This window comes from Benincasa hispida, chromosome 2 (genome assembly GCF_027475165.1).
Source record: "Benincasa hispida cultivar pf3 chromosome 2, pf3_genome.v1.1, whole genome shotgun sequence".
Taxonomy (NCBI): domain Eukaryota; kingdom Viridiplantae; phylum Streptophyta; class Magnoliopsida; order Cucurbitales; family Cucurbitaceae; genus Benincasa; species Benincasa hispida.
Window position 1 is genome coordinate 30,581,547 of NC_143479.1, and position 24,975 is coordinate 30,606,521.

General features: G+C 35.3%; 1 protein-coding gene and 1 long non-coding RNA gene across 4 annotated transcripts; one reads left to right on the top strand and one right to left on the bottom strand.

Moving 5' to 3' along the window:
• The first annotated feature begins 4,804 nt into the window (after positions 1–4,804).
• On the top strand, positions 4,805–20,711 carry LOC150037810 (uncharacterized). Of its 3 annotated transcripts, none has more exons than XR_016527443.1 (3): positions 4,805–9,818; positions 18,515–19,435; positions 19,528–20,711. It is a non-coding gene; the product is annotated as an uncharacterized LOC150037810 (long non-coding RNA). The 3 variants fall into 3 exon arrangements; XR_016527444.1 differs by lacking the exon at positions 4,805–9,818 and having other exon boundaries at positions 17,623–19,085; positions 19,289–19,435; XR_016527442.1 differs by lacking the exon at positions 4,805–9,818 and having other exon boundaries at positions 17,623–19,435.
• On the bottom strand, positions 15,877–17,026 carry LOC150037811 (uncharacterized). Its single transcript, XM_090310500.1, has one exon. The coding sequence runs from the start codon at positions 16,578–16,580 to the stop codon at positions 16,062–16,064; it is 519 nt and encodes a 172-aa protein (XP_090166626.1). The 5' UTR covers positions 16,581–17,026; the 3' UTR covers positions 15,877–16,061.
• Positions 20,712–24,975: the final 4,264 nt, after the last annotated feature.

Genomic DNA, 24,975 nt, shown 5'->3' on the forward strand with positions numbered 1-24,975 from the left:
ATATAACGCTGTTGATACTTAAGACTTACATCTCACCTAAACGACCATAGGTGACATGACCTTAATCCTGAGTGTTTTGGGAACTTCTACCTTTGAGAGCGGTTCTTTGATTAGTATAGGTGAGAATTGCCAGATTTCCAACTCAACATGCGTACCTTTTTGGGGATTTGTCTGATTGGGAGCTGGGAACTCAGTTACACAAGATGGAATTCACTCATTTCCCGAAGCAGGGGTAAATAAATAGATTGCTCCTTTAAGGACTGATTCCGGGTTTTGAGCATAGTGGTCACAGCTTCTCTTTGGAAGAGAGGACTCAGTCATAGTAGAACTATGACTTATGTTTATTAGAGGGATTACTGGTACTTAAGAAGTTAAATGTAACTACAGGGGCATAACGATTATTGCTCCAGCTGTACTTACGAGCGATATGTGAAGAGTTATCGCACTATTGATTGGTTGATATAGACACAAAATATATCTGTAGTAAGGAGAGTGCAACTGTCAGTCTTTAGTAGAGTACCTGACAGTTAACGGATGGTGGATCCCGTGACTAAAGAGTTTAGTAAGTTATTCACGTACTGTTGGCCTCTTTAAGCTACAGGTCCATAAGATCCCCTTGGTAGCTTAATGGATTCAAGTTGAGAGTTAGTTCTTAGTGTTGATTTGAAATGTTCAAATTGACAAGAGAAAATTTGATTATATATGATATGATCAGTGTGATGTATGAGATACATCAAGTGGAGGATTAATGTGAAAGAGATTTACATTAAGTACCATAAAATAGAAAAAGAACTATGGTTTATATGTTTCATGAGATGAAATATTAAAACTATAGGTTATAAATATAATATGATAAGTTAGTTATCATATATATTTATAATAATATTAATTATTGGATAATTATATCTTTTTATCTAGTAATCAATTGAGTGGGAGGTTATTGGTGGTTTTATAGTAACCGTGAGATCAAAGGAAAAAGGTTTTCCTAAATTTAGAAGAGTTTCTATTCTCGGAAAGAAACTCACGGTTTGCTGTCAAGTGAATTGGATTCACTAAATGATAGTTGAAAGAGAGACTAAACGATCGTGGAGTGACACTATACGATATTTCACTCAGCTAGTCGTAGCTTAACGATCGTAGGGCTTTTTCTATACGATAGGTTGCCTTCGTTTACACGATTGAGCATTCGTCTATACGATAGACACCTCTCATCTCCCACTTGCTCAATCGTCTACACGATTGTTATTTCTCCAGTCTCTTCCTCTAACCAAGTCCACACAGAGCCCACACTTCTGGATTCTCACACCGAGAATACCAAGGTAGCCATTGTGGTGGTGTCCTCAATCAACTCGACTGAATTCGAGGTTTTGGAGACCGTTCGTTGGGTTCGTGATCTTGGAGATCGTTGAGTTCGTGTTTTGCTCTTGATCGTGCTGTGTTGCGATCGTTGTGTTCGAGTATTCATGTGTTACTGTCTTGGAGACTAAACGAGCGATTGTGATCGAGGGAGTTTGAAGCATGAGTCTTTAAAGGTATGTATAATCCTTCCCTTGATTATCCTATTAAAACATGCTATAATTTCGTATTGTGCATGACCTGTTAGTTTCCGTTTCTTGACTGTAATTGTTAATGTTCAATTTTGAATGAAATTTGGAACGATCATTCCGCTGCTCATAGAAATCCTCATGTCCGATTTCCTTCCATTGGTATCAGAGCCAAATTGTTCTGATATTTCAAATTTCACTTCTGTTTTGAACTTCTTTTACAGTCGTAGTGGGTTTTCTGCATTTGCATTTAAGTGTTAAATGCGTTTGTGGATAGTGTTGATGAATGTTTACGGGTTAATTACCTCTGTTTAAAGCTTTCTTTCAATTACAAAGTGTTAATTTATAAGGGCCGCTGTGTTTTTTGGGCATAATTAACAAGCAATCGAGTATGTAATTCAAAGTGTTTGAGTTTGTTGAGTCATTCGTGATGAAGTTTCAAAGCATAGAGATGCAGTTCTCATCGAGGAAGAAGACCAAGAGTTGGTCTTATCGTGTAGCCTAAGGTAAACGATCGTTGGAATTTGGCTAAACGATCATGTAGATTTTTCTATGCTATCGTGTAGTATTTACTAAACGATCGTTTAGCTAATGCTAAACGATGGAGTAAAGTGTTTGCTCTATCGCGTAGCGTTGGTTTCTTGATTGCATGGACACTAGAGGTAAACGATCGAGTGGGAGCATTTGATGCTCATCGTTTAATAAAAGACTGCGCACTAAACGATCGTGTAGTTAACATGCCTCATCGCATAGTTACTGACTACAAGATCACGTGATATATGATACTTTGGCGCTCGCTCAGTGATCGTTTAGACAATTGTGCTTCACTGCATCGTTGTCGTTTAAATGATCTTTTAAGGTTTGCGTTATGCGGGCGCGCTGCATCGCGTACCTCGTGCTTCATTGCATAGTAAAAGGTACATGATCGTTGCTAAATGATCGTTTAGCTCTGGAAGCGTAGGTAAACGATCGAGTAAAGTGATTTGAAACCCATATGTAATATGTGATTTATATGACATAGTGTATGACATATAGATTTGAAACCTACCTTAAGTTGTGCAATTATTCATGCATCATGTATTATAAGTGTTATAATATGGCATGATGAAATTACAAGAGAGCATGCACATGCATCATGAAATTAGAGTTATATTTATGTAAGTGTTATGTGTCATCTTTATATTATAAGCGTTATAGTATAAGGGTGAATGGAAGCATGTTTTGCTTGGTTCGTTGCTTGTTATATAAGTGTTATATAAAATTAGCAGATGAATGAACAATGCATGGAGCATGACACTTAGGTTGTTTGTAAGTGTTATGAATGCCTTGTATGTGTTTCCTTTATGTTGTGAATGGTTTTGGTTGTTTCTGTTATAAGTGTTATAATATAAATTAGAACTAAAATGAATAAGAAAGAGTTGCATGCGGACTTAGGGTAAACTCATGTTTTTAAAAGAGTTTAAAAATTGGATTGAGATAGATCTAAGTTCAAGGTTCTAATGGGATTAGCAACCTAGTTTAATCTTTTTAAATGGGTTTAATAGGATTAAATTGATTGGCATAAAAGATTAAAATTTTATTAAATCTATCTATAAGGGACTTTTTTCTAAGGCGGGTTCTGTCTAGGCTGGGGTACTTAAGCTGACGGAAATGGAACACCCCTACCTGGGAACCTACTTGGAAAGGTGAATTAGATAGATTTTCTGCAAGCATGTGACAGTTGACCAAAGACTCCGTTAAAGAGTTTAATGGATGATGATCAAAAGTTGTTTCAACTATCCAAGGTAAAAGTTACTCTAGGGCAAACCTAAAAAGTCACTTAATTAAAATTCTTAGCCGTGTTTTTTTTCTAAGTAAACTAAACCTTAGGTTATAAAATACTCAGTGGGAGGAAGAGATATATATGATATGTCAATGATTCCACTCATGTTTCTCCTTGAATGTTCACGCCGTGAGATTTATGCTTGGCCTCGTGGTGCCCTGGGAACATCCCCCTTCAGATGGTGTTTGCATGAGTCAATATCAAGGTGGACGGAGAGAGTATTTATAGTAAGTGGGTGAAGGGTGTGTGTCAACACGTCCTACGGTCTCTCTCATTGGTTCGCACCGTGAGATCATTCTTGCACTCTTTCGTAGCGCCCTGGGAGCGTCCCCCTTCGGATGGGTTTTGTGTAGTTGGTCAATATCAAGGTGAACTCCAGAAATAGATAGGGTCACTTTAGTTTTTCCCTAATCGGATTGGCAGCTTGGGCTATAACTCTAGGGCCTAAAATGACGGGTCACACTTACGGGAAATTGTTAAGTAAGTTAATGATTTCTTGACCAAATCAATGATGGCTAGTCATTATAGGAGTAAGAGTTGTTCTAGTATTAATGACTGGTTGAAAATATCTCAATTTAGGGGAGGGATAAATTGACCACCCTTCGGCAGCTTTTGTCCTAAACCTTTGGAGTGTCATTGTGAAACTAGATGTCACACGGGGTTCATGTTAGTTTTGCTAAACCATTTGGATGTTGTAAGTTTTTCAACGAGTATTTTCTTAAAACCTAAAGTAGGTCAATGTGTTTTTGTTTTCAACAACATGTTTGATTTTTCGTTTAATGCGTCTAGTTTGATTGGTTACATACAGTGGAAAGAGTCTTGTAAAATGTATTTCGTGGTGGAGGAATGTCCTCAAGTTCTAACCCTTGATGTACCACAAAGTGTTCATAATGTATATGAGGTGTGGATGAAGGCTAATTCATTGCCCCAAATTCACATATTGGCTAGCATACCTGATGCTTTGGCCAAAAGGGTTGAGAACATGGTCATTGCACACGAGATCATGGACTTGTTGCAAGATTTGTTTGAACGCCAACTCTTAGTTTTCGAGCACAGAGGGATGGATGACAATACCGGTAGTGTCAGTTCCCAAGTTAATCTCCAGGAAGAGAACTCAAGTGTTGCTGACTCTGTTAAAGTTCATAGAAGAGAAATGTTCTTTGACATTGAACGTGGGGAATATTTAGGTTCTGACATTGATTCCACTACTCTCCAAAAGAGGAGGATGTCTAAAGACAGTAAATATGATTTATTGGTCTTGGAGACGTGTTTGGTAGAGAATGATGATTCTGCTTGGATCCTTGATTCGGGTGCTACTAATCACGTCAGTTCCTCTTACTAAGGATTCAGTTCCAGGAAAACATTGTCACATGGAGAGTTGACTCTTCGAGTCGGTACTGGTGAGGTTGTTTCAGCTGTTGCTGTAGGCAGGCTGAAGTTATTTTTGGACAAGGAACATATAACATTTTTGTAGTTCCTCATATTAAGAGGAACTTAATCTCGGTTTCTTGTCTCATTGAACAAGGTTATACCGTCTCTTTTTCTGAGAGTAAAGTGTTTATTTTCAAGAATGGGATGGAGATTGGTTTTGGTTCAATGGAAAGTAACTTGTATGTACTAAGGCTGTTAGTCATAAAAGCCTTGTTTAATACTGAAATGTTCAGTATGACAACAAAAACTAAAAGACCAAAGGTTTTTCCTAAGGAAAACGCCCATATTTGGCATCTAAGGTTAGGTCACATCAACCTCAATAGGATTGAGCAGTTGGTGAAATGTGGACTTCTAAAGAGTTTAGAAGAAAACTCCTTGCCGGTTGTGAATCATGCCTCGAAGGCAAGATGACCAGACGACCTTTTACTGAAAAAGGTTACAGAGCCAAGGAAACCTTGGAGCTTGTATATTCTGACCTCTGTGGTTCGATGAGTGTTAGGGCTCGAGGTAGGTATGAATATTTCATCTCTTTCATAGATGATTATTCAACGGGTATCTCTACATAATGTAACGTAAGTTTGAAGTCCTTGACAAGTTCAAGGAGTATAAGGCTGAAGTTGTAAATTTGTTAGGTAATAAGATAAAAACACTATGATCTGATCGTTGTGGAGAGTATATGGACCTCAAATTCCAGAACTATATGATAGAACATGGAATTACGTCCCAACTCTCGGTCCCAAGTACACCTCAGTAGAATGGTGTATCAGAAAGGAGAAACAGAACCTTGTTGGACATGGTTCTGTCTATGATGAGTTATGCTCATCTTCCAGACTTGTTTTGGGGTTTTGCAGTGGAGACTGCATATTATATTCTGAACAACGTTCCCTCGAAAAGTATTTCTAAAACACCTTTTGAGCTGTGGAGAGGTCGTAAAGGTAGTTTATGCCACTTCAGGATTTGGGGGTGTCCGACCCATGTGCTTGTGAATAACCCGAAGAAATTGGAACTGTATTCGAAAGTTTTTCTCTTTGTAGGCTACCCTAGGGAAACGAGGGGTGGATACTTCTATGATCCGAATGAGAACAAAGTGTTTGTTTCTATAAATACTATCTTCTTGGAAGAAGACTACATCAGGGATCATAAACCACGAAGTAAGCTTATTTTACGTGATATTTCTAGTGAGACTGAGATTACTAAGGGTTCAACAAGAGTTGTTGAACAGACTGACAGATCAACAAGAGTTATTGAGGTCGGTTTATCTAGTCAACCATCTTAAGAGTTGAGACTGCCTCGACGTAGTGGGAGGGTTATGAACCCACCGGATCGCTACATGGGTTTGACTGAAGCCCAGAACGTCATTTCTAATGATGGGGTCGAGGATCCATTGTCTTTTAAGAAAGCAATGGAGGATGTTGACAAGGATGAATGAATTAAGGCCATGAACCAGGAGATGGAGTCTATATACTTCAATCAAGTCTGGGAGCTTGTGGCTCAGCCTAATGGGGTAAAACCTATAGGGTGTAAGTGGATCTACAAGCGAAAACGAGGTGTAGATGGAAAGGTGCAAACCTTTAAGGCTAGACTTGTGGCAAAGGGTTATACCCAGGTCGAGGGAGTGGACTATGAGGAAACTTTCTCACTTGTTGTCATGCTTAAGTCTATCAAGATACTCCTGTCCATAGCCACATTTTATGATTATGAGATATGGCAAATGGACGTCAAGACTGCCTTTCTTAATGATAATCTTGAGGAGACCATCTACATGGCTCCACCAGAGGTTCGTAGTTTCAGATCAAGAGCAAAGAGTTTGCAAGCTTAATAGGTCCATTTATGGGCTGAAACAAGCGTCTAGATCATGGAACATTAGATTTGAGAGTGCGGTCAAATTGTTTGGCTTTGATAAGAACGTTGATGAGCCTTGTGTCTACAAGTAGATCATCAACAACTTAGTAGCTTTCCTGGTACTGTATGTGGACAATATCCTACTCATTGGGAATGATGTATGGTTTCTGACTAACATTAAGAAGTGGCTAGCCGCCCAGTTCCAAATGAAAGATTTGGGTGAGGCGCAGTACGTTTTAGGGATCTAGATCATTCGGGATCGTAAGAACAAAGGGTTAGCCTTGTCTCAGGTATCATACATCATAGCCTTGTCTCAGGCATCATACATCAATCAAATGTTGATCAGCTACAGGATGTAGGATTCCAAGAGGGGTTTGTTACCCTTCAGGCATGGAATCGTTTTGTCTAAGGATCAATGTCCTAAGACACCTCAAGAGGTTGAGGAGATGTGACAGATTCCCTATGCTTCAGCTGTTGAAAGCTTAATGTATGCAATGTTGTGTACCAGACCTGACATTTGCTATGCAGTAAGGATTGTCAGTCATGATTAATCTAATCCAAGATTAGATCACTAGACTGCGGTCAAGACGATCCTCAAGTATCTTTGGAGAATGAGGGACTACATACTCGTGTATGGAGATAAGGATTTGATCCTTACAGGATACACAGACTCTGACTTTAAGACTGATAGAGATTCTCGTAAATCGACATCGGGGTCAGTGTTCACTCTGAATGGATTGGCTGTAGTGTAGTGAAGCATCAAGCAAGGATGCATCGCAGACTCCACTATGGAAGCCAAATACGTAGCTGCTTGTGAAGCAGCTAAGGAGGTTGTTTGGCTGAGGAAATTCCTTATAAATTTGAAAGTTGTTCTAAATATGTCTTTGCCGATAACTCTCTATTGTGATAACATCGGGGCTGTGGAAAATTCAAAGGAACCTCGGAGTCGTTGTTGAGGCAAGCATATAGAACGGAAATATCACTTGATCAGGGAAATTGTGCATCGCGGTGATGTATTTGTCACGAAGATTGCATCGGAGCACAACGTTGCGGATCCCTTTACAAAGGCTCTCATGGCTAAAGTGTTCGAGGATCATCTGGAGAGTCTGGGTCTGTGGGACATGCGACATCTTGTCTAAGGCAAGCGGGAGATGATACTGAGGTATAGAGTATGCCCTAGTTTATTATATATTGTACTTGTAATTTTTCATGTATTGTACATTAGTCTCTCGAGGCATTAGGACAAGTGGGATGTTGGGATTGATATCCTAATTCTTCTGGAGTCTCGTAGTTTGTAAACTATAAACATTATTATGAATAAAATAAGAGTTATTTTATTTGACATTTACTCATATCCAATAAACAAAGCTCCATGGTTATTGTATGTAAACTTAAGCATGTATATGAGATATACAAGTGGATCATGCCTTAAGTGATAACCTAAAAAGGTCTGTAGTATAAGAATTAAGGAGGGATACCTGATCCTGGTGACACTACGGATACGACCCGCTTTGTAGAGGTTTATAAGTGTTGTGAACTACTACAGATGGTTGACCCTAACCATTCATGTGGAGACATGCGAGCGGGGGTGTCCTATACAAAGAGTTTATATAAGATCGAACCACGAGATGAATAGTCTCTTTATATAACGCCATTGATACTTGAGACTTACATCTTACCTAAACGACCATAGGTGACATGCCCTTAATCCTGAGTGTTTTGGGAACTCTTTCCTTTGAGGGCGGTCATTTGATTAGTATGAGTGAGAGTGGCCAGATTGCCAACTTAACAAGCCTATCTTTTTGGGGATTTATATTATTTGGGAGTTGAGAACTCAGTTACACAAAATGGAATTCACTCCTTCCCCGAAGTAGGGGTAAGTAGATAGATTGCTCTCTTAAGAGCTGATTCCAGGTCTTGAACATAGTGGCCACAACTTCTCTTTGGAAGAGAGGACTCAGTCATAGTAGGACTATGACTTATGTTCATTAGAGGGATCAGTGATACTTAAGGAGTTAGATGTAACTACAGGGGCATCACGGTTATTGGCCCTGTTGTACTTACGAGCGATCTGTGAAGAGTTATCACACTGTTGATTGGTTGATATAGACACATAATATATCTGTAGTAAGGAGAGTGCAACTGTCGATTTTTAATGGAGTGCCTGACAGTTAACGGATGGTGGATCCTGTGACTAAAGAGTTTAGTCAGTTATTCATGTACCGTTGGAGCTTCAAGCTACAGGTCAATAAGGTCCGCTTGATAGCTTAATGGATTCGAGTTAAGAGTCAGTTCTTGGTGTTGATTTGAAATGTTCAAATTGACAAGAGGAAACTCGATTATATATGATATGATCGGTGTGATGTATGAGATACATCAAGTAGAGGATTAGTGTAAATGAGATTTACATTAAGTACCATAAAATAGAAAAAGAATTATGGTTTATATGTTTCATGAGATGAAATATTAAACCTATAGGTTATAAATATAATATGGTAAGTTGGTTATCATATATATTTATAATAATATGAATTATTGGATAATTATATCTTTTTCTCTAATAACCAATTGAATGAGAGGTTATTGGTGGTTTTATGGTAACTGTGAGATAAAAGGAAAAAGGTTTTCCTAAATTTAGAAGAGTTGTTATTCTCGGAACGAAAATCACGGTTTGCTATCAAGTGAATTCGATTCACTAAACGATAGCTGAAAGAGAGATTAAACGATCATGGAGTGACACTATACGATAGTTCACTCAGTTGGTCGTAACTAAACGATCGTAGGGCTTTTTCTATACGATAGGCTGGCTTCATTACATGATTGAGCATTCGTCTATACGATAAACACCTCTCATCTGACATCTCCCACTTACTCAATCGTCTACCGATTATTTTTCCTCTAGTCTCTTCCTCTAATCAAGTCCACACGGAGCCCACACTTCTGAATTCTCACACCGAGAATAGGAAGGTAGCCATTCTGGTGGTATTTTCACTCAACTCGACTGAGTTCGAGGTTTTGGAAACCGTTCGCTGGGTTCGTGATCTTGGAGATCGTTGAGTTTGTGTTTGCTGTTGATTATGCTGTATTGTGGTCATTGTGTTCGAGTGTTCGTGTGTTGCTGTCTTGGAGACTAAACGAGCATTCGTGATCGAGGGAGTTTGAAGCATGAGTCTTCAAAGGTATGTATAATCTTTCCCTTGATTATCCTATTAAAGCATGCTATAATTTCATATTGTGCATGACTTGTTAGTTTCCATTTCTTGATTGTAATTGTAATGTTCAATTTTGAATGAAATTTAGAATGATCATTCCGCTGCTCATGGAAATCTTCATGTCTGATTTCCTTCAATATGGACCCCAAATATCAAAATGGATTAACTCAAAAGGAGCACTGGCTCATTTATGGACTTTAGGATTAGAACTAAGACGATGGAATTTAGAAAATTGACATGAATCACAATTCTAAGAAGATAAGGAATAAATTTCTGGATAAAGTTTCTTCAACACGAACAACGATGGATGACCCAAACGACAATGAACTTCAATCGGGGATGTAACTCCAGAGCAAGCCATAATTTTTGGTATCTGATGGTAAAAAATGTAAAGGCCTCTGTCTCATGTCCTCTACCAATAATGTTCTTTTTCATATGATCCTGAAACAAGCAAGGAAAAAACGAGACAAAATAATTAAGGTTATGAGTAAGTTGGCTAATAGAAATTAGATTAAAAGACAATTTAGGCAAGTGTAATACAGAGGACAAAGAAAGTGATGGAGTGAGAGAAATGGTGTCAGATCCAAGAATAAAGAAGATTGATCCATCTGCTAAAGTGACAAATGGATATGAGACAAGGGACAAAGGCGTAGAAAATAAGTTAGAATTACCTGTCATATGAGTGGTGGCACCAGAGTCTATGACCCATTTGGTAGATGATGTATGAAGACATTTCGTATTACCTGTCTCGGCAATGGTGGCAATAGGATTTGATGAAAAAGATGCCTGCAAGGATTTCTGGAATACTTGAAATTTAGCAAAGTTTTCATTATAGATGGTAACAGACTTTTCAGCCATATCATTGGTGGAAGCTATTTGAGGATGTTAAGATCGTTGAGTCTTATACAACAACTTTTGAAAATCACGTTTCATATGTTCTGGCTTACGACAATAGTGACAGACGATCTCCTGAGAATCTAATCTTCGATTATCATAACTAGGCTTCTGAAAATTGTTAGTTATCCCTGACGTACCCAGGGAGTTATTATTATTTTTACTCATAAGAGCGCGGTTAGGTTGAAAAAAAGGCGAACTAGATTGAGAACTTTCAATACGAAGAACATGACTGAAGGCTTCCTCTAATGATGAAATTTCAGAATCAGAAATAATCTGTGTTTTAGTCATTCGAAACTCAGGTAAAAGTCCATTAAAAAATATCATACCATATTTTCTCACTGAGCTTGTTGAACTTTGACATCAGGGCTAAGTGACAATAGTAAAGCAAGTTCGACAATAGTCTTCTTAAATCTTATAAAGTAACTTGTAACAGATTATGCTTTCTGTTCAGCTCAAAAGAATTGCATAAAACATCAGACATTCGATGAACGTATTCTTTTCCAGAATATAGAAATTCTAAGAATTCTAAGAGTTTCTTCACAAAATCACAATGATCTACCAAACCAACAACCCCACTTTCAATAGAATTCTTAATCTAAATATAAATTCAAGTGTCATCACGAAGCCAAGCCTTTTCCTTATCATCTTTTGGTGGCTCTTAAGTCACATGGTCATCCATATCTGTACTAAGCAATAAAATTGTATCGTCTGACACAAATCATAGTAATTAGATCCATTTAACTTACGTTTAATTATCTTCGATGCTAGATGAATTATATTAGATACTACCACATGCTTCAGTTCATCCATTATGGGCTAACAAACAGTTTGTAGATTTCACGAGCAGAAATAAAAATTTAGAATAGAAATCAAACATGAACCAAAGAGCTAAACAACTCCAAATTGAAACAAAATAGCAACAAACCCGAAGCACAGAAATGGTATGTTTTTCAAATAACTCACAACTAAGTAGATTTCAATGGAACCAAATGCACAGAACAATTAAAAAAGATGAACTGAGAAGAACCTAACTGACGAAACGTGGAATGGTGGGCCCGTGTGCTTCCATGCGCCGGCATGGGGCGATGAATGAACCTCTTTGTGGCGGCGCGTGAACCTCACGCACAGCCTTTCTTGACGACTTGACAACTGCAGACTAGAGCGAATGATGACTTTGCTTCTACTGGGATGGGTGGTGTAGACAAACAACCACTCAAACTTGATGACTCAACTCCATCCTTAACCTTGTGAGAAGTGTAAACCCTAACGTAGCCATAGAACGAATATTCTAAACCCTAGACTGCTCTAATACCATATTCTCAATACTTTTGGAGAGAATAATTATTTTATTCATTAATTAGGCTGAAGATACTTACATACATACATATATATATATACACATTCATATATATATATATATGCAACTAAGGAACCCTAATCTAAGAGATATAAAGTTACAATAAAGGACAAATAATCATAATTATAATATAAATACATATTATAACAATATGAACCTATGAGATTTAACTAATCTATATTCACACATACAATATAATTGCGATGTGAAACTATGAAATTTAACTAATCTACATTACACATATAGTATAATTATGATGTGAAAACTCCGAGATCTAACTAATGTACATTTATACATACCATGTAAATGTGGTGTGAAGTTATGAAGTTTTAACTATAATTTTTTGTGGTTCCTGGTTATAACAAAATATTACTTTTTCATAATTTTCTCCACAAATTTTCATATGTTTGGTGATTAAACTAATATACATTTACACATAGAATGTAATGGTAATATGAAGTTATGTGATTTAACTAATCTATATTTACACATGAGTATAATGGTAATATGAAGTCATGTGATTTAACTAATCTATATTTACACAATAGTGTAATTTTAGTCTATATTTACACAATAGTATAATTTTAATGTGAATTTATGAGGTTTTATGTGACGCTTGACTTTTTGGAAATAATTATTTCTATCAATTCAAGTTTTAATTATGAATTGTCTTTATTACTTAATTTAAGAAGTTGTGGGTTTGATGGAATCAAATTTTGGATTAATTTGGCTTTCGAACGAATGCGTTAAATAGCTAATAAGAAATATAACATATTTTAGCTTTCTATTTGGACAAATAACAAACCTACTTTTCATTTGTAAAAATGACAAAATGGAATAATTAAAAAAAAAGAAATCAACATTTTAAAAGTCCAAAGTATCCCTTACACGTAGATACAATCCTTAATAAGAAAAAAGTTTAGATACACCTTAATTATACCCACTCAAAATTAGCAACATACTTTTAAAACCCACTTGCTGATTTATCTTTCCCGAAAAAGCTAACTGTAATTTTTAAATTCACTTCCAACATTGAATGAATAGACACCTTAATTTTCCTCTTCCCACCAAATTTTTTCCTCTTCCCCATCCTTCCATTTTCAAGCTTCTGCTCCATAGGAGGTGCTCCGGACGTTCCTTCTGAAGAAAACATTAGAATCCGAGAAGTAGCCGTCGATAGGAGGTGCTCTGACTGTTCTTCATGTTGTCGTTATCTTGTTGCTCAGTCTGCTCTTCATGCTGCCATTATCTTGAATGAATAAACAAACACTCTTCCTCTTCTCACAAAACTTTTCCTCTTTCCCTTCCTTCCATCTTCAAGCTTTTGCTCCATAGGAGGTACTCCGGTCGTTCGTTCTAAAAAAACCACAAGAAATTGATAGGTACTTAGAAGATTTGGATGAAACCATAAGAATCTGATAAATAGCCATTGATAAGAGGTACTCAAAAGAGGACATCTGGATAAAATACTTCTAGATCTATAGTTAGAATAAAATCAATCTAAGGTTAAGATAATTAATCTGGTTAATCCATCAACAAAATCATCACCCTATGACGTGTCATTGTTTGGTTCACCCCACGTTAATCATTTATTTGCTTTCTAGGACAAGATTAGTTAGATTTTCATCATAGACTAGTCCCCAAATAAAATTACAAAAATTTCTGAGTAGCTAAAAGAATTGAAAACCAATTTTTTAGAGGTTGAGTTGTTTTAATATGTCTGTAGAGTTAATATGTTTGTTGGATGTAGAGTTAGTTGTGTTAATTATGGAAGTTTGTACTTAAGGTGCATAGTTGAGTCATTAAGTTAGAGGTATCTGCTTCAATTTTTTTTTGTAAGTTAAAGAAGTCTGCTTTTATGCTGCCCATTTTTGTTTGCTTAAAATGTTTAAATCATTTAATTGCATACATATTTTTCTCCCATTTTTAAGAACACAACTGAGATGTCAACTTAAAAACTTTACATATATTTTACAATTTTATGCATGTAATAATGTACTTGAGGTAGTCAAAATACTATTATTTTCATAAGATCAAGAAAATTTATAACATACTTTGACATTTGTTAAATGTATGAGTGGAACATGCACTAAAAATAAGTTGGCCAATGATGGGGTTTACGGTCTTTTTTGGGCAACTTGTATCCAATGGTAGATTATGGTATATTATGTATGTATGTTGGTTGGTTCAGATTATTTGTATGTGCCACTATTCATAAATATGATATAGAAAATATTAACAACACTAGGCCATAGCCCTCTACGATGCATGTGAAATTAATAATTTTATTTTAGTTCATATAAAAATGTTTTAAAAAAATTCTAACTAATAAAATAGTCTTTTACATTGTTTGACTTGTATAATAGTAACAAATTTGAAGAGAAATTTAAAATAAAAATTTATGAAATGTAAAGGAAAAAAGATGTGATTGTCTGACTAAACATACACCCACGTTAGATTGTGATATAGTTTCATATCTATAATCTAACATACCCATATACAAAAAGATACACCGCTTCGTTGTGTAACAATTTGACCTAAATAATTGCAATAGGGCAAAAGATGTGACTATCTATTCAAAGGTATCTCCACTCTTAGATTGTTTATGTTTTATATGTGTGGTCTAGATCACACCCATACATAACAGGATACCACCTTTCATGTAATTGTTCAATTGGATAATTATAACAGATAAAAGGACGTGAGTGATCGTGCAAACATATATTCATTGTTATATCGTGATGTTTTATATCTATGATCTAGATCAAACCCTTATACAAAGGAATACATTATTTCATTTGTAACCATCTCGTCTTGAAGAGTTGTAACAAATGACAAAATAGGAATTACTAAAAGATGTAAAGAAAAATGGAGATATAAAGATTCATCAATCATATCCCTTTCTATCTATAGTATGTCCAAAATTGAGAATGCATGTTTGAAAAAAAATGCATCTATTTATCTTATAGAAAACATATTTCAATTTTTTTTAAAAAATAAAAATGTATATGTATTATATATGTTTTTGTTGTGAAATATGGTATATCAACTTTTCTTTGGTAACTGCATATGTACCAGGGTTATAAAACTAAATCACGAATGTTTTTTTTAACATGTGATTTGATTTTTTAACATTAAAAAATATTGAATTAGCCTGTTTAGATTGTTTAGGAAAAAAATATTTTTCAAAAAGTTATTTTTATTTTCTTAAATAATGTGTTTGGCTAAATTGTTGAAGTATAGAGCCTCATCCAACTAAGGATCAAACCAAGTCAAATAACGTCACCCATTCCTAATAGAAAATCGTACCAAAGGCTACAAACTGTCGTAAACATGAAGTATTGTCCGCCAACACCGAGACAAAGATCTAGAGGAACAAACCTATCCTAGATACTCTGATCGTGCAATATGTAATCCTCCATCTAAGCGACCCACAATGATTTGGAATATATCCGGATAAGTTACAACAACTTCATGATGATAGTGACATTTCATGAAAGAAATCTGACAAATACTTAGACCACCTGACAATATGAAAGACAAACATCCAAACAAGCAACCTTTTCTCCACTAAGATTATCCAACTTCTCTTTCCAAAGCTACGAGTGAAGTAAATGATCCAAGGTTTGAACAACTTTTACCAGCAAAACAAACACATTTTCGTTATACCTATGATTTGGGTAATATTGTCCCAAATGATTCCGACACCTTATTCCTTATAATATAGTAATGATGCCTTGAATGCCTACAATCTTTTTTTCTTTAGGAGAGTGAGAATTCAAACCTCAAAGTTATTTATTTAAATGTGATTTGTGTCTTGTTATGCCACTAATCTCAGTTAAGAAAAAAATATGTTATACATTTAATAATCAAATGGGTACAATCACAACATCCACAACCAACTGACAAAATTGAAGAACTTAAATCAAAAGATTATTTTCTGGGAATTCTATTTCCTACTTTGGTTCTTTGGCCTTTTCATGTTCAACAGCCTTCATGAGAAAACTATCTTGTTGAAGTGCAACCTGGAGAGGAAAGTTTCCAATCCCTTGGGCCATAGCAAGAAGAATGTCCCTTATTACAGACTTAAACTCTTTTTCATCAATCCCACCATTTTTCTCCACGTGAAATTTACGACGAACAACCTCAGCTAGATCGTCCACAGGATCCATTAATTCAGATTCTAATGGTTGACCCTGAAACACAACACGAAGTTCATTCATGTTGAGGAACCCATCGTTGTCAATATCAAACTTCTTAAAACTTTCTTTGATGCAATTGTCAAATATCACTGTGTCATTGATGAAATTTGTCACTGTTGTATCATTCAGAAAAGCCACACTCATTTTGTAAGAGAGACAACCACAAAATAATATTGGTTTTGGTTTCATTTGGTATGCTAATTTAGTGTATTTAAATACCTTAACGTTTTCTACTATATTTAGATGATTTCTAAATGATTGATCAACCGCCATATTAGTAAGTTTGTACGATGGTTGTTGTGTTCATTATTTTGTGCCATTACTTCTCTCCCTATTCAAACCTACATCCGCGGGTGCCACACTAAAACAATTAGGGTCCCATGCCATTACGATGTTACTTTTAGGTTTGGCCTTTTTTTTCTCACAATTGTTTTTTTTTTATTATGTTTCTTATATTTATTACTTTTTGTTTGGATCACATATATTTTTATATTGTTTAATTGCTAACAATATTAAATATATGAGATTGAATGTGTAGGATAACTAATGAGCGAATGTTAAATATACTTAGGCTCCGTTTGGCAATCATTTGATTTTTTGTTTTTATTTTTAAAAATTAAGCCTATTTCATCAACATTTCTTACAATGTTTTGCATCCTTCTTAAGTAATTAATGGTTGAATTCTTAGTCAAATTTCAAAACAAAAACTACATTTTGAAATCTACTTTTTTTTGTTCTCAAAATTTGGCTTGTTTTCTAAATCATTGGTGAAAAGTAGATAACAAAATAAGAAATTTGGAGGTAGAAGTAGGGTCCATACGTTTAATTTAAAAAAAAAAACCCTAAAAACAAAATGGTTACGTGGCCATAATTAAATGTAAAAAAATACTTAATGTATTCATGAATTAAATTTAGTCTTATTTGATGTATTGTTATATTAATTAAATATTGAATCAATTAAAATGATTTTTTTAACCTTAAAATTAATTAAATTATTTAATTAATTATTAAAAATAATAAAATAAATTTAGATTGAATAGAATATTAATAGTTAATAAAATGTAATATTAAATAGCCATTACGACATCTTTTAGTTCAATTATGCCGATGTATATATTATTTTAGAATTCAAGTATATGTTATATGTGTGTGTATATATATATATTCAAACTTTTTATTACAACAAATATCCTTTTTCATAGCATCTGAAGATAGCTTTCACAAAATGTTCTATAAAAAATGAGGGAAGAAAGGCAGAAAGTAAAAAAAAAATTCGTTGTTTGCTTAAATTTAAAAACAACTTTTGTGAGAATTTGTTTAATTAAGCGTCATCTCCATCCGAGCGAAACATTTATTCATCTGTTCTTTTTTCCCTTTAGCTTTTGGTTCCTCTTTTTATTTTTCTTAGTTTTAATGTGGACAAACCTTTTTCAAAGGCCCAAATTTTCATGCTTGACAATCGAATGAAAATGGTCTTCTACTGCATCAATACATTGTGTAATTACTGCATTGATCCTGCGAACACTCCATAAGTTCCTGTGATAGATGCTCATCTCTTGATATTCGATACTCGATATCATCCTGACTTTTTGAGTTCTTCAATACATACTGAAACGTATTTTCTTTACTTCACTCTTTTCTTTGATTTTTTGCATCTGCTTTCTCATCTCCCCCTTCTTTCTAAAAAACATTCAAGCCTCGATTTACATATACATTTCTCTAAAAAAAAATTCCATACTTTGATTCCCTCTCTCAATAGGTAATATGTGTTTCGTTTTTTGCATTTCTTTTTCGTCTTCTTTTGCATTTCATTTTTGTTTTTCCCTTTCGATTTTGTTTTCATTTTACATTTTGAAGTCATTTTCATTTTTCCATTTCAGACTCGTTAGATTCAAAATCTTCACTCTCCATAGCCTTTGTTTAAATAAGAACAGGTGAGACCATAGAGTATTGAGAGCGATAAGGTTAATAAAGGAGGGATGGCGAGTGTGGTTTGAAAATAAGGATTGAGCATTGAGCATCAAGCATCGATCTCGATTATCAAGTATCATACTTGGGTATTGAGTATCGAAATCGAGAAATTACTTTAAGCATAATAAATTCCATATTGAAAGCAAGAATCGAGAATCAAGAATTTTACAGAATTATAACATTTGTGTCCTACCGCCTGTTGTATTTGTGTTTATAACTACTACTTTTTTATGCAGTACGGCTAGAGTTCTAAAAATTGCTGCTCGAGATCAATTTCTTGACCAAGTCACAAGCTTATAGTGAAATAGAATTATACCTCCACTAAGCTTGCCTTATCTAAGAAGATGGTGTTTGGACGATTTGTAGATATGGACATTGTATTTACAACCCATTAGTCCAACATATCTTATTATGGGAGTTGAATGAAAATAGGTAGGATAAATGGCATTTTGATCTGAATGGTACGATTCTCGCCTTCTCCAAAGAAGAGTTCTTGTTGGTAATAGGATTGTGGCGGTCATCTAATAGAATTGTGAAGATGGTTGAACCTAAAGTGGCTGAATCATTATGCATTAAGTACTTCAGCGATGCTTTGTTGGTGAACATTAACCTTGGTACCTTCAAAGAACGGTATAAGAAGTTGGAGTTCGAATGTGACATGGAAATGGTAAAGATTACATTGTTCTATTACACCAAGTGACTGTGATGAGAAAAGACAAGATAAAGGCCAATGTTGACAAAACTTTATTGGATGATGTGGAGGACTTGGAATACTTCAGTGGTCTTGACTGGGGACATAAGTTATGGGTAAGACATTGTCAAGCCTTCAAAAAGCATTTAAGGATAGGGTTGATACGTACAAGAAGTCCAAGTTTAATAAGAATTACATTATGAAGTATAATCTACAGGGTTTTCCTCTTGCATTCCAGATAATTATGGTTCCATGTTTCATAATCATTTATTAACTTTTGTAAATGTTGAATGATCTTAAATTGTATATTTTTTACTAGGTGTGGGCATACGAGATCATATCATTGGTGATCGAGAAAGTTGCAACCTGGCTAAACAACAAAGTTATACCTCCATTCTTGAGATGAGAGTGCTCATACTCAATTTCGTCCAAATTATTGCAGAAAGGCATGTATGATTCTCACAGGGTTAGTACTAAATTAACACAGAGTTGTGTATTTAAAGTAATGTCAATTGTGAAGGTGTGTAACTCTTATTATTTTGTTGTTGTTTTGTGCAGGCAGTGATCATTCTCATATTGATAATGTTTGATACTTAGAAGCAATACCGAAACAATCGGGTTGAAGAACGACTCATCTATATACTAAATAAACTCGAGATGAGTCCATCGGTGTCACACACATCACATGATGTTCAAAGTCATTCTGGTGACTTTGGTGATATTGAAGATGGTTAGCACGAGCAAGTACATGAGCACGAGTGTGAGCATGAGCAAGATTCGTACAACGATATCATGTCGACTTCAAAGAACATGATAACCACCAGCTCTTTGAGATGCAAACTGTGCTTGAGATCCACCAACCTAAGAGGGGCAAAGGGAGTCGTAGATCGCATGTGGACCATGACCTTGACTACGTCCAAGACTTAAACGGTAGGGTTTTGAGAGTCGCCAATAAATTTGGGGAGATGCAATCAGACTTGATGAGATGAAGGCTAGCAGCCTAGCATACAGACCATTATTGCCCTACTTTAATTGCTGTGTTGGGTATATTTTGTTTTAACGTATTTTTTCAATTATGTAGGGTTTTTGTCCTAACACATTTTTGTAATTGTGTAGGAAAATGACGTATTGAATATGAAGGGATCAAATCCCAGCAGAAGCGATGATCATATTTGCCTCGATTCGATCACAGAATCTATTGACAGCAGCATAAATGACTAGAATTTGTTTTTCAATTGGAAGTAGTGCATATTGTGGTTGTTTCGGTACTTCTGTAAGCCAGGTCATGGGCCTGATGAGTCGACCAATTCCTCTACCCCAATTCTTCCCCTTATCTTTCTTTCACTATTCCTACCCTCGAGGTTGCTTGAAAGGCTGCACAGCAGTAGTAAGGGCGTTAAGACCGGATTTTTGTTTAGATAAAAAATTTAAAAAATTTAAGAACCTAACTAAATTATAGAACAAGCATATATTGCAATTTTCTAGGTTAAGTATAAAAAAGAAGAAAAATACCTTTGGAGAAACTTTTCTTTTACATCAATTCTTCTCCTCTAAGGGGTCAATCGTCTCCTCTATTGAGAACACCTCCAAAAGAATTTCTTTGTTATAACTCTGGCAAAGCATAACGACCTGTGAGAGTCTCCTTTTGAAAGATAAAGAAATTGGAATGGGAGAGCTTTTTTGCAGAGAACCTTTCTCTATGATAATATTGAGGGTTAGAGAGAGAGAGGTAGTTCTTTAGCAGAATAAAACATGTAACCCATTCAGTATTTAACCTGTAAAGTGAGTTAACTCCCCATTACCCCACTCCCCTGTATAAAAGGGGAGTTCATTTCATTTGATTAATCATTAATTAATTAGAATAATTGAATTGAGTATACATTATATTTAGTTAAATAAATATTCAAATCATATTGAATATATCTCTCATAACCTATAATTTCAATATGAATCTCATCCATATTAATTTATTATTTCAATCATATTCAAATACATTAAATCTCTCGTATTATATAGTTTAAGTTTAAATTATATTCATAATTAACTATATATTAATGTATCTATATACATTATATTTTAAATTAATTATATCATATATAACTCACATATGTTTCCTTCAATTAATTTTGAACATTTCAATTTATTTTTTTTTAAAAAAACTTACGTCCTTGTTGATCTATTGTGAGTTAGCAAAAGGACCTAATGAATCTAAAGATTATAAGCTCCAATGATCCTAAATTAATTAATTAAACTCTTTAATGAATTAACTGAAGAAACTCTAAATAGAGAACCAGTGAGCGGAAGCGGATCATTCCAAAGTCCATTGAGAAAGAATACAAACATTTGTAGTAAAAACGAACATATTATGTATAAGGAGTAAATTACAACATGCTTCTTTTAAGAACAAACAAGGGATCGAGTATGCAATACCTTTGAAGAACCCTTTCTTCAAGTATCCCTCGATTGTTCAACAACGCATCCAACAACACGAACTCAAACGCAACGATCAGAACTCGATCTCAACGAGCAACTGGTCGAACCTCGATCACAATCGAGTACAACTCGATCCTCGATCCTCGAATAGAACAATAACACCACCACAAGACTTACCTTGGTATTCTTGGTGTGAGAATCTAGGAGTTGTGGGCTTTGTATGACTTTGGATAGAGGAATGGAGGAAGTGAACGATCGAGTATGAAATAAAAGAAGGAAGTTTATCGTATAGACTTGACACTCGATCATATAGAAGAAGAAGCCTATCGTATAGACTTTCTACTCGATCGTGTAGTAACGAGTAACTATTGTATAGTAAACTTGATACTTGATCGTTTAGGCTGTGTAATAATATTGTTTAGTAAAACTCTTTTACTCGATAGTTTTTCTTCTTGTGAGACGATACGAATGAATAATCTGATGATTTAGAAAACTATTTTTCTTTTTATCTCACAGTTACCATAAACCGCAAATAATCTCCCACTCAAGTCGGTTATTAAGAAAAAGAATAATTAATTATCACATAATTAATATATTATAAATAAATATAATAACTAACTTAACATATTATATTTATAACCTATAGTTTTAAATTTGCATCATATGCAACATATAAACCATAGTTCTTTTTCTATTTTATGGAATTTAATATAAATCATATTTATATTAATTCCTCCAATCAAATAATGTATCAAATACATCATATATAATCAATTTTTCTCTTATTAATTTGAACACTTCAAACTAACCCAAAATTTGATTCTCAACTTGAACCCATTGAGCTACTAAGGAGACCTTATGGACTTGTAGCTTGAAGCTCAAACGGTACGTGAATAACTGACTAAACTCTTTAATCACAATATCCACCATCTGTTAATTGTCAGTCACTCCACTAAAGACCGACGGCTGCACTCTTCGCACTACAAATATATTTCTGTGTCCATATAACTAATCAATAGTGTGATGACCTTTCATAAATCGCTCGTAAGTACAGTAACCTACAACTATAAACCAAGTTTGCAGCGTTGCGGTGCTACCCTATTTCTTGGCAACATGGTCTTTTCCTCTTCTTTTCTTCCATCCTTTCGATGTTTGGCTCGGGATTGACTTCCTTGGGCATATTTTGGTTCTTTTTGGATTTTTTTGACATTGAATCTCCATCTCAAACATAACCTTGAAATCCACTTGTAAACACATTAACTCTAACAAAATTATATTAAAAACTATCCTAAATCACGAGCTATAAATGCACATTTTAGGTGTGTTTCAACACTATGGATACAACCCACTTTGTAATTATTACAAATGATATGATCCACATTGTTCATGTAGAGACATGCAAGTGGGTTTATCCTATACAATGAGTTGTGTAAGACTAAACGACAGATTCTTAATATCTCTGTGTGACCACATTGACTAAAGAGATTAATATTTCATAGGGTGATCATATATAACTCGATCTTAATCCTAAGAGAATCATGAACTCTTATCTATGAAGGCTCGTCTTTTAATTTGCATGGATGAGAGTGACCCAGGTCATTAACTCAATAAGCGTACCATTTGTTGGGATTAGTGTCCTAATTCTCCCAGAGTCTTGTTGTCTGTAATGATACACATTGTTTGATGAATAAAATAACTGTTTATTTCATTCTGGCATTTATTCATATCCAATAAACAAAACTCCATGGTTATCTTATGTAAACTTAAGCATGTATATGTAATATACAAGTGGATCATGCCTTAAGTGATAACCTAAATAGGTTTGTAGCATAAGGATTAAGGTGAGATACCTGATCTTGGTGACACTACGGATACAACCTGCTTTGTAGATGTTTGCAAGTGTTGTAAACTACTACAGATAGTAGATCCCAACCACTCATGTGGAGACGTACGAGCGGGGGTGTCCTATACAAAGAGTTTGTACAAGCCCAGACCACGAGATGATTAGACTCTGTATATAACGCCGTTGATACTAGAGACTTACATCTCACCTAAACGACCATAGGTGACACGACCTCAATCCTGAGTGTTTTGAAAACTCTTGCCTTTGAGGGTGGTCCTTTGATTAGTATGGGTGAGAGTGGCCAGACTACCAACTCAACATGCCTACCTTTTTAGGGACTTGTCTGATCTTGGAGTTGGGAACTCGCTTACACAAGATGAAATTCACTCCTTTCCCGAATAGGAATAAGTAGAGAGATTGCTCCCTTAAGGGCTGATTTTGGGGCTTGAACATAGTGGCCACAACTTCTCTTTCGAAGAGAGGACTCAGTCATAGTAGGACTATGACTTATGTTCATTAGAGGGATCAGTGGTACTTAAGGAGTTAGATGTAACTACAGGGGCATAACGGTTATTGGCCGAGCTGTACTTACGAGCGATCTATGAAGGGTTGTCGCATTGCTGATTGGTTAAGATGGACACATAATATATTTATGGTAAGGAGAGTTTAGCTATCGGTCTTTAGTAGAGTGCCTGGCAGTTAACGGATGGTGGATCCCGTGACTAAAGAGTTTAGTCAGTTATTCACGTACCATTGGAGCTTCGAGCTACAGGTCCATAAGGTCCCCTTGGTAGCTCAATGGATTCAGTTGAGGATCAGTTCTTGGTGTTGATTTGAAATGTTCAAATTGACAAGAGGTAATTCAATTATATATGATATGATCGGTACGATGTATGAGATACATCTAGTGGAGGGTTAATGTAAATGAGATTTATATTAAGTACCATGGAATAGAAAAAGAGCTATGGTTTATATGTTTCATGAGATGAAATATTAAAACTATAGATTATAAATATAGTATGATAAGTTGGTTATCATTTATATTTATAATAATATTAATTATTGGATAATTAACTCTTTTTATCTAATAATCAAGTGAGTGGAAGGTTATTGGTGGTTTCATGGTAACTGCGAGATAAAAGAAAAAATGTTTTCCTAATTTTAGTAAGGTTGAATTTTGTGAATTTCATATTTCCTCTCTGAAAAATATTCTTACGGAAGTTGTCAAGTAAATTGGATTTACTAAGCGATAGCTTGGATAAGGTAAACGATCGGGGAGGGTTTGTAGGCAACAGACATACAGCTAAGCGATGAGCTAAATGATCGCATAGCTTTTGCTAGATGATTGCTTAGCTTTTCCTAAACGATTGGGCATTGACCTATACGAGAGGTTCTACCATCTCCCACTTACTCAATTGTTTACATGATTGTTGTTTTTTCCGTCTTCTGCCTCAAAACAAGTCCACACAGAGCCCACCCTTTAGATTCTCACACCGAGAATACCAAGGTAACCTTCTTGGTGGTGTCATACTCAACTCGACACTGTCGAGGTTCTGTGGAGGCCGTTCGTGTAGTTGAGGTGTTCGTGACCGAGGCGATCGCTGAGTTCGAGTGTGCGGTGTTCGTGTAGTGTAGCGGTCGTGTTGGACGAACGTTCGTGGTTGCTGTGTTGCTGTGATCGAGTGTTCGTGATCAAGGAGCTTGGCGATTAATCTACAAAAGTGTGTAGC

Excerpts from the sequence above, each read along its gene's own strand:
- LOC150037811 (XM_090310500.1), bottom strand. The coding sequence starts at position 16,580 with ATGGCGGTTGATCAATCATTTAGAAATCATCTAAATATAGTAGAAAAC.